This window comes from Triticum urartu, chromosome 2A (assembly GCF_056163025.1).
Source record: "Triticum urartu cultivar PI428250 chromosome 2A, HENAU_Tu73, whole genome shotgun sequence".
NCBI lineage: Eukaryota > Viridiplantae > Streptophyta > Magnoliopsida > Poales > Poaceae > Triticum > Triticum urartu.
In genome coordinates, this window is record NC_141874.1 from 211478740 (window position 1) to 211488449 (window position 9710).

At 50.3% G+C, this 9710-nt stretch overlaps 1 protein-coding gene across 1 annotated transcript; it reads right to left on the bottom strand.

Annotated features, from left to right (window-relative positions):
- Nucleotides 1-202: 202 nt before the first annotated feature.
- LOC147984599 (uncharacterized) lies at nucleotides 203-4506 on the bottom strand. Its single transcript, XM_087541174.1, has 6 exons — nucleotides 4043-4506; nucleotides 3221-3584; nucleotides 2410-2802; nucleotides 1201-2094; nucleotides 652-1113; nucleotides 203-448 (listed from the first exon to the last, which is right to left on the bottom strand). The coding sequence occupies exons 1-6, from the start codon at nucleotides 4504-4506 to the stop codon at nucleotides 203-205; spliced, it is 2823 nt and encodes a 940-aa protein (XP_087397300.1).
- Between the last annotated feature and the right edge of the window lie 5204 nt (nucleotides 4507-9710).

Genomic DNA, 9710 nt, shown 5'->3' on the forward strand with positions numbered 1-9710 from the left:
AAAATAATGTCACATACAACAAAATTTGGCTACTTGCAAAGTCACAAATACAAGGCAATATTATTAATACTTGCCTTCTAGTATAATCATAATAAACTTCAATTGCAAACATCGAAAGATAGAGATATGTAGAAAGACACGATAGAGCACCAAATTACCTGTAGCATAAGAGTAAATCCTCTCACATATTTAAGAGCAGACTTCAGCCTGTAAGGACTTCCTTATAGATGATGTTCTTCATCGACGTCTGTAAGGACAAGGTAGGTCTTTTTCGCTTCTTAGATTTACCGGTTTGCTTGTTGGCATTCTCCTTCTTATTCTCCTTCTCAATGAGGATCTTTATATTTTTCTTCGTGGTGGCTCGAGACAATGCGACATAGAGCTGGCCATGGGAGAACACCGGATTAGGTAGGTACACGCCAACAATCAGAATCGTCTGTCCTTGAGCCTTGTTAATAGTCATAGCAAAGTTAAGCCTTACAGGAAATTGCTTCCTCTTAAACCTGAATGGAAACATGTCGTTGTCAGACGGGCATAGGGGTATTCAAGGAAGGAATACCCTCCTACCTACATGTTGTCTGATCACGATTTCTGCATCGATGGAGTTCCTCTCAAAACCTTGCACCACAAGCCTCGTCCCGTTACACAGACCATTAGCTGGATCATGTTCCTCAGAAGTATGACAGGGCAGTTGAGCTTCAGTTTGAGTGCATGCAGAGGCAGACCGTTGGGAGTCAATCCATTTAGGAACTCGGTAGCATAGTAGCCATATGGGTCGTCTTCTGCATTGTCAAAGCTATGGTAGATTACTTCTTCTCCCCGAAAACTCTCTACCATGGGTATGTTTATCTTGTTGATGTTGTTGTTCATGGTGGATAGGATTGCGCGTAAAGTCATGTAATTCAGATCAGACATGTTGTCATCTAGTCTTGGGAACACATGGTCAATTAGGTTCTCCAGGTCGTCACCCTCAGTTGTAGATGACACACAAATATCTTCAGGGAGTCGTATGTTTCCTTGATCGTCAACTTCCTCGGTGCCATTGCCTACCCTTAGCAAGTAATCCGCAAACCAGGTGTCATCATGAGCCCTCATGTTGGTGACGAGCCTTAGCTAGCACATACCCTTGCAGAGATGTGAACTTCGGAGGGTTGCATCGATTATCTGACCCCGGGACCCCCTCCTGACGACCAGAAGCACCTGCCTGAAGTCCCCACCAAACACAACTGTGTTTACTCCAAAGGGTCGGTCCCGTCTTCCCATGATGTCACGCATGCTATTGTTGAGTGCTTCGACCGCCTGTCGCTTAGTCATGGTGGCCTCATCCCATAGTATCAATGAGGCCATCCTCAGTAGCTTGGCGGTACAACTCTGCTTTGTGAAGGTGCATGAGGTGCCACCGTTGCAGCTCAATGGGATCTTGAACCTCGAGTGGGCAGTCCTGCCTCCAGGCATGATAGAAGCGGCGACGCCTGATGTCACGGTAACGATAGCGATGTTTCCCTCGCTGCGAACCTTGGCGAGCAGCGCCCTGTACATGAAGGTCCTCCCTGTACCTCCCGGGCCATCAACAAAGAACACACACCCATCACCGCGTTCAACATCAGCTAGTATCTCGTCGTATGCTTCCCTCTGCTCCAAGTTTAGTGACAATGCCAATTTAGTGTCGTTAATGTCAAAATCGACGTTGGATTCCTCGATCACTTCTCTGGCCTCGCCCTCGGTTTGGTGGAACGCATCGTCAATGCATGGAAGAGAGAAATCAGCTATGTCTTTGCCCATGGACTGCAACATACCAATGATGTCAAGCAACACTATCTGTTCCACCTCAATCGGGCACGTGTGTGATCGCCGATAGTCATCAGACATAGGCTCGAAGTTCCTATCCCGTAAACCACGCACGTCGCCTGGCTCATAGTGCACCAAAATTGTTGCGAAGAGCCTCCTGAGCGAACATGGCATCGCCCACTGCTCTGCCTCGGTAAGACAGTCGTCGAGCGTGTTATCTTCCTCGATGAGCCCCAACCTTTCGGCAGCCTTTCTAAAGCTCCCACATAGCCTACCGTCCACGGTGAGCAGGTCCTCATAGGATGTCTTGCCAGCAACATGGTTTAGCAGAGCACACAGATAGTACCGCTCCCCCTCGGTAGGATTTGTAGACACAATTCGACATATTTGATAACACTCCACCCACTCTTTCCAATACTTCTTACCCTTCTACCATGTGAACCTTCCAGGAAAATCCTTGTACAATATATTCCTAGCCCACGGGTGGTTTTGGTTAGCTTTGAAATACTCTGTCAATGTGGATTTGGAAGCTTTCGCAAAGGCGACTACGTCGATCAAGTGAGCTTGCTCATTGAATGGCCCCCTGTGCATGTTTAGGGGATGAAGAGGCAACTATAGGACATGCAGGTCATTGGCACACAAGGGGAAGCCAAATATCCTCCACATCGCCTCTGGAGGAGTAACCCACCTCGCGTCTACATATCTTTTGATCTCATCAATGTTACCATCGGCGTCGGGCTGGTCGATGCTGAAGGAAGCCCTATCATGGCCCTTGTATATGTACTTGTAAAGGTATTTGATGGCCTTTATGCTGGAGCAAACCTCAACGTTGATGTGGCAATTGAACATCCGCAGAAGGTAAGGGTTATATGACACAACCCATCTGTTGTCCAACATTTTACCCTGGACCTTAGCCTGCCGACCATCATCTCGACGATGATAAACTAGGTATGAGTCCTTGCCCTGTGCCGTGTTCTCATTGAACGGCCACAGGTATTTGCACTTGCACTCGTTCTGTTGCATGCCCACATTTTTGGGGTTGAGAACACCGCATGGTCCGTGCATCATATGCAAGGTTGTCAGAATCATGATTCTGTTATACGATTCTACGACTTTACGATCCAAGCTAACCCCTATGATTCTAAGATTTTAGTTCTTAGAATCTACGTTTCTATGATCCTGATAGTGAAGATTCTATGATTTGTGATCCTACCATCGAGGCTCCGATCCGATTCAAAATCATGATTCTGACAACCTTGATCATATGTTTCACCACCAAGGCGTGGAGTTTAGGATACTTCTGCTTGTCTGGGAGCTCGGCAAAAATGATTCGGTCGTACTGCTCCGGAACGACAAGCTTATAGGCAGAATCCATGATCAACAAAAAGTGTGCATGGGGGAGGCCCCTATTTTGGAACTCGACTACGTATACAGGTGCGACAACAACACCCAGGATATTCTTCTTGAACAACTTCTCTTTCATAGCCTCTAGCTTGCCATGGAACAGACGAGCCACAAGACCAGGTCGGTCTTGCGCTGTCTGACCAGGAAACAACTCATTCGTTATCTCTTCCCAGTTAGGGTTGCAGGTCATGGTCAAGAAGATTTCAGGCTTCCCATAGGTATGGACAATTTCCATGGCATCCATATGCCTCCGCTTCATGTCGCGGTCGCCACTTGGGTACGTTCCAGGGAGCACTATCCTTACTCCAACAACACTTGCCCGGGTCTTCCCAGATGTAATTGCATCAACAACTCCTTTATATAGGTTAGCACGTATCTTTGTCTGGTTCTTCCTGTACCATTTCAACCTACAACTCTCAATCTTGATGTACATGTCCACCCCCCCCCCATTGCTGGAGAAATTGTGCTCCACGGAGTATGGGATTGAATATCCCAGGTCGTGTCTGCAGCATGTAATAGTAGTATTCTCTCACCGAGACGCATAACCTACTATTCCCCTCTGCACATGGATGAGTAACGCGGAAGTTAGGATTCATATGAGAACTATACAATTAATCAAAACAACAAAATACGCATAAGGCTTACCTGCATCCTCCTCGTCATCATCACGTCACCTCTTGGTTGTTGCACAACCGGCCAAGGGACATCACGTTTAGGTAGTTTCGGGTGCCAACCGAGCTCCCCCCTTTGGTAGAACAATGGGTAAGATAGCGGGTCATATGAGCCAGCCGTCACATGTATATTGTGCCTCTGGTTGTCATTCCCGCAAAGTGTAATCCTACGATCGAACCTCTTTGCTAGGTCAGTGCCCTCCACCCAAATTGCAGCGACCTCAGATGATAGAGGTCTATTATACTTCCGTTGGTCTAGTCTCTGGTCAGTGTTGAGGTCTATCCTATAATCGTCGAGGTTGTCCTTGTGTGCACCCAAACTCCTAAACTGCTGGGAGTACGAGTTTTCCTTGAGTATGTCCACTAACTTTCTGACGACATCCTGGTCTAATTGCTCGGTGGTAGCCTTGAGATGGGTTAGGCCTGGGTCGTCGTCGTAGAAGTACAACTGTAGATGCTCCGGACGGGATGTTGGCCTGAAGGAATGAACATTGTGGTAGATGGTGTCATGCGCCCGGAACATGTACACCCTAGACTTCATGTTTGTGTAGCTTTCATCGAGGCTGACACCGAGGGTTGTGAAGGAGAAGTGGTCGTTGAGGAACCGTATGTTCTCCCAAAAATGCCTTGAGTCCGCATCCATGCTAGACCAAAGTCTCATTAGGTCTGGGATGGGCTTTGGTTGCTTCAGCTCGATGTGCCCACTGTGATACACTACAAAAAAAGACACATCCATGACATTTTGGGCCGAACGAATTTTTTTCCTGTCATACTTATGACACTTCAATGACGATAATTGTGACAAAACCCGGTATCATCATAGATGTGGTGGGCTCCTACTTCTATGATAAAAAATCATGACAGAAAATGGGCTTTTCGTCCTGGGCGGGCCAGATACACAGCTGCATGACATTCTTTGGGCCGTCCTTGACGGAAAAAACCATGGTAGAAGCGAGGGCGAGGAAAATATCAGGGAGTTCCCGGTTACGGTGGGTGGTCGTGGGCCAAGCGATGCACATTTCTCTCGTACGTACGCGCGTGTGTGCGAGGCATTGGGCTCTAACTGAACCCGAGCGAGGCGTTGGGCTCTAACTGAACCCGAGCGATTGGACTGCAGGCTACGCATTACTAAACCCGAGCGATCGGTCGATCCCTTGCTGTTAACTGAACCGGAGTGATTCTTTCGCTACTTCTACTAACTGAAGCCAATCGAACGCTACTGCCTCCTTCCCCTGATGAACAATGAGTGCTGTTGAGGGGTCTGGATGAACAGTTCCCCATGGGGGGTTGGATGAACAGGACATCATGGTAGTAGAGGCCGTTGCCGCTGGATGAACAGTACCCCGATCGATCGAGCCAGTGGATGAACAGGACCCCGTGGAGGGCTGGATGAACAGGACCCCATGGAGGGCTGGTTGAACAGTAGCCGGCGTAGGGCTGGTTGAACAGTAGCCGGTGGAGGGCTGGATGAACAATAGCCCGTGGAGGGGTGGTTGAACAGGACCCCGTGGAGAGGGCTGGTTGAACAGTAGCCGGTGGAGGAGCGCGTGGTGGAGGCTGGATGAACAGGAGCCCGTGGATGAATAGTCGCAGGTGGAGGATGGAGGAGGTCGACAGTGGATGAACATGAGCCCGTGGAGGTAGTCAATGGTGGATGAACAGTAGCCCGTGGAGGCAGTCGACGGTGGAGATGAACAATATCCCATGGTGTCCCGTTTTGCGGTACGCCACACCCCTCCCGATGAACAGGACCCCCATTTCGACCGTAGCGCTCCAACACAAGTCCATTTCCTCCGTTTTGCGGTACGCCACACCCCTCCCGATCAACAGGACCCCATTTCGACTGTAGGAGGTCCGTTTCCTCTATTTTGCGGTACGCCGGACCCCTCCCGATGAATAGGGTCCCATTTCGACCATGGCCGTCGAACACAAGGTCGTTTCCCCCATTTAGTGGTACGCCAGGCCTCGTTTCCATTGACTGTTCCATCCAAGCCGGTTGGCTCCCGATGAAGAACACGCGTTCCATTGCTTCTCGATGAACACGACGCATTCCGTTGCCTCCCCATGAACACGACGACATCGCAGTTTCTCCGTTCCGACCCAGCCATGTACACGAGCCCTGGCCATATGTATGCGTGAGTAGGCGTTCGAGTCCTCGCCTATATGTACGTATGTGACCGTATTTTCTTTCTTGTACATGCTACATGCGCGCCTCTACTACGACACGTGCGCGCCTCTACTACGACATGTGCCCTTCCTTACACGGCCACGGTTCATCGCTGCAGCCTGCAGACAGACAGATCATATGCACGTACACGTTCGCGACCAAAATGACAACGCTACATAGTGAGGGGTGAGGGAGTCCTGGATTAGGGGGTCCTCGGACAGCCGGATTATATGCTTTGGCCGGACTATTTATATGAAGATACAAGATTGAAGACTCCGTCCCGTATCCGGGTGGGACTCTTCTTTGCGTGGAAGGCAAGCTTGGCAGTTCGGATATCTAGATCTCCTCCCTTGTAACTGACTTTGTGTAACCCTAGCCCCCTCCAGTGTCTATATAAACCGGATGGTTTAGTCCGTAGGACAACAACAATCATAATCATAGGCTAGCTTCTAGCGTTTAGCCTCTGCGATCTCGTGGTAGATCAACTCTTGTAATACTCATATCATCAAGATCAATCAAGCAGGACGTAGGGTATTACCTCCATCGAGAGGGCCCGAACCTGGGTAAACATTGTGTCCCCCACCTCCTGTTACCATCCGCCTTAGACGCACAGTTCGGGACCCCCTACCCGAGATCCGCCGGTTTTGATACCGACATTGGTGCTTTCATTGAGAGTTCCACTGTGTCGTCACCATAAGTCTTGATGGCTCCTTCGATCATCGGCAACGATGCGATCCAGGGTGAGGTTTTTCTCCCTGGACAGATCTTCGTATTCGGCGGCTTCGTACTGCGGACCAACTCGCTTGGCCGTCTGGAGCAGATCGAGAGCTACGCCCCTGGCCATCAGGTCAGGTTTGGAAGCTTAAACTACATTGCCGACATCCGCGGAGACTTGGTATTCGACGGATTCGATCCCATGTAAGGTGCGCCGCACAGTCTCGACGAGCATGACTTAGCTCTGCCGTCAAACGATGTCCGGGAGATCACACATGTGGCTACTCCACCCCTCGATCCGGAGCAGATCATGCCATCCGAGGACGGGTGGATAGACCCCGCCACAGAGGACGCACACTCAGCGGCGATAGAGCCGAATACTAACTTCACCCCCTATGAGACCTGTGTTGCCGGACCCTTGGATTCATCCCCGGCCACAAGCTCTGAACCACCCGCGTCCGTGCCTATCGAACCTGGTTGGGCACCGATCATGGAGTTTACCTCCATGGATATCTTTCAGCACTCGCCCTTGGGTGACGCGCTAAACTCATTGAGGTCTCTCTCCATGTCAAGAGACCCTCGGCCGAACTATGTCCGGCATGAGTGGGAAGCGGACGACGAAGAAATTCATTGCCCACCCACCACCCACTTAATAGCCACTGTCGACGACTTAACCGACATGCTTGATTTCGGCTCCGAAGACATCGACGGTATGGACGACGATGCAGGAGAGGAACAGGAACCACCGCCCACAGGGTGCTGGACAACCACTTCATCACACGATATATACATGGTGGATACACCCAAAGAAAACAATGACGAGGAACGGAAGGATGCAGCGAAGGGTAATCCCATCGAGAATCAACCAAAGCGACGATGTAGGCGCCGCTCCGAATGCCACCTCAGCAAAAACAGCGATAACAGCGCATGAAAGAATAATACCCCGGTCGACTCCAAAGCAAACGATGACCACATGGACCCAGCGATAGAGCAGGATGAACCAGCGGACGCCGAACATAGTATAGAGCCGTTGCCCGATCACGGTGACGCCGAGGGTAAAGCTCACCAACCTGTCTCCGGAGAGGAGAACAGTCCGGACGACGATGCACACATCATCCCGGGAAGGCACTTGGAGCAAGAGAACCTCCAGAGAAGGCTTATTGCCACCGCGAGGAGTCTAAAGAAGCAGAAGCAAAGGCCCAAGGCTCCTCAAAATACACTCAACAGTAGATGGAACAAAGTGCTCGACACTAAAGAAAAGTACGAGGGCAGCCGCCACACAAAGAGCTACCAAAAGCGCAAGCTGCTGCCCGAATTCGATGACGAGGCCTCAGAGCCTATAAAGCCAAAAAATAAAATGGCCGATCAGCCGGATCGACCACCCCATGGCCATGATAGGGCGGCTAACGATGTCGCACATAAGTCAGCACACGATTTATGTGAGGACTTGCACCAAAAAGCCGGTATGACAAGATCCATCTACGGATCTAGGAAGCGCGCTCCGACGCAGAATCAAAACTGAACACCACAACCGTCAGAATGCCATGACACATCCAAATACAGGGGTGCCGTGCACCCCCTATGCTTCACCGATGAGGTTCTAGATCACGGATTCCTAGAAGGATTCAAACCAGTGAACATAGGGGCATACGACGAAACGACAGACCCTGCGGTCTGGATTGAGGACTTTATCCTTCATATCCACATGGCTCGCGGAGATGATCTCCACGCCATCAAATACTTGCCCCTCAAGTTGAAAAGACGAGCTCGGCACTGGCTGAAGAGCCTCCCCGAAAACTCAATTGGAAGTTGGGAGGAGCTTGAGGATGCTTTTAGGTCTAATTTCCAAGGGACCTATGTCCGACCTCCGAATGCAGACGATTTAAGTCATATAATTCAACAGCCCGGAGAGTCAACCCCAAAGCTTTGGAACAGATTCCTCACTAAGAAGAATCAAATTGTCGACTGCCCGGACGCTGAACCCTTATAGGCTTTCAAACACAGTGTCCGGGACGAATGGCTCGCCAGACACCTCGGCCAGGAAAAACCGGGGACAATGGCAGCCATAACAAGCCTTATGGCCCGCTTTTGCGCATGCAAAGACAACTGGCTGGCCCGTAGCGGCACTAGTGACCCAGGCACATCCGAAGTCAGGGATGGCAATGGAAAACCACGACGCAATAAAAGCAAGTGTCGAAACAATGAAGACAGCTCAGATAACACGGCAGTAAACGCCGGATTCAGGGGCTCTCGACCCGATCAACGGAAAAAGCCATTTAAAGGTAGCAGAGATGGACTGTCCAGCCTAAACAAGATTCTAGACAAATTATGTCAGATTCATGGCACCTCCGATAAACTGGCAAATCACACCAACAGAGAATGCTGGGTGTTCAAGCAGGCAGGCAAGCTAAACGCCGAACACGAGGGGAGGGAGACACCAAGCGAAGACGAGGATGAGCCTCGCCAGCCGAACATTGGGGGACAGAAAAAATTCCAACCAGAGGTCAAAATAGTGAACAGGATTCACGTAACGAAGAGGAGGAGCAAACGCGCACTCCAAGACGTATGCACTGTGGAGCCCGTCACCCCCAAGTTCAACCCTTGGTCAGCCTGCCCGATCACTTTTGATTGCAGGGATCACCCGACTATTATCCGGCATGGAGGATCGGCTGCCTTGGTATTGGACCCAATAATTGACGGATACCATCTCACCCGAGTCCTTATGGACGGTGGCAGTAGTATTAATCTAATATATCACGACACAGTCCGCAAAATGGGGATAGACCCGACAAGAATCAGCCAAAGCAATACTACCTTTGAAGGAGTAATACCAGGCCCAGAGGCCCGCTGCACGGGCTCTCTAGTACTAGAGGCTGTATTCGGTTCTCCCGACAACTTCCGAAGTGAAAAATTAACCTTCGACATCGCTCCATTCCGAAGCGGCTATGAAGCACTACTTGGAAGAA

What these genes read in the sequence shown, in the direction of transcription:
- LOC147984599 (XM_087541174.1), bottom strand. Translation starts at nt 4,506, where the DNA reads ATGGATGCGGACTCAAGGCATTTTTGGGAGAACATACGGTTCCTCAAC. An exon ending in TGTGTGCCAATGACCTGCAT is followed by an intron (nt 2,095 to 2,409) that starts GTCCTATAGTTG and finishes GTTGCTGGCAAG; the next exon opens with ACATCCTATGAGGACCTGCT. An exon ending in TTGGTGGGGACTTCAGGCAG is followed by an intron (nt 1,114 to 1,200) that starts GTGCTTCTGGTC and finishes GGTATGTGCTAG; the next exon opens with CTAAGGCTCGTCACCAACAT.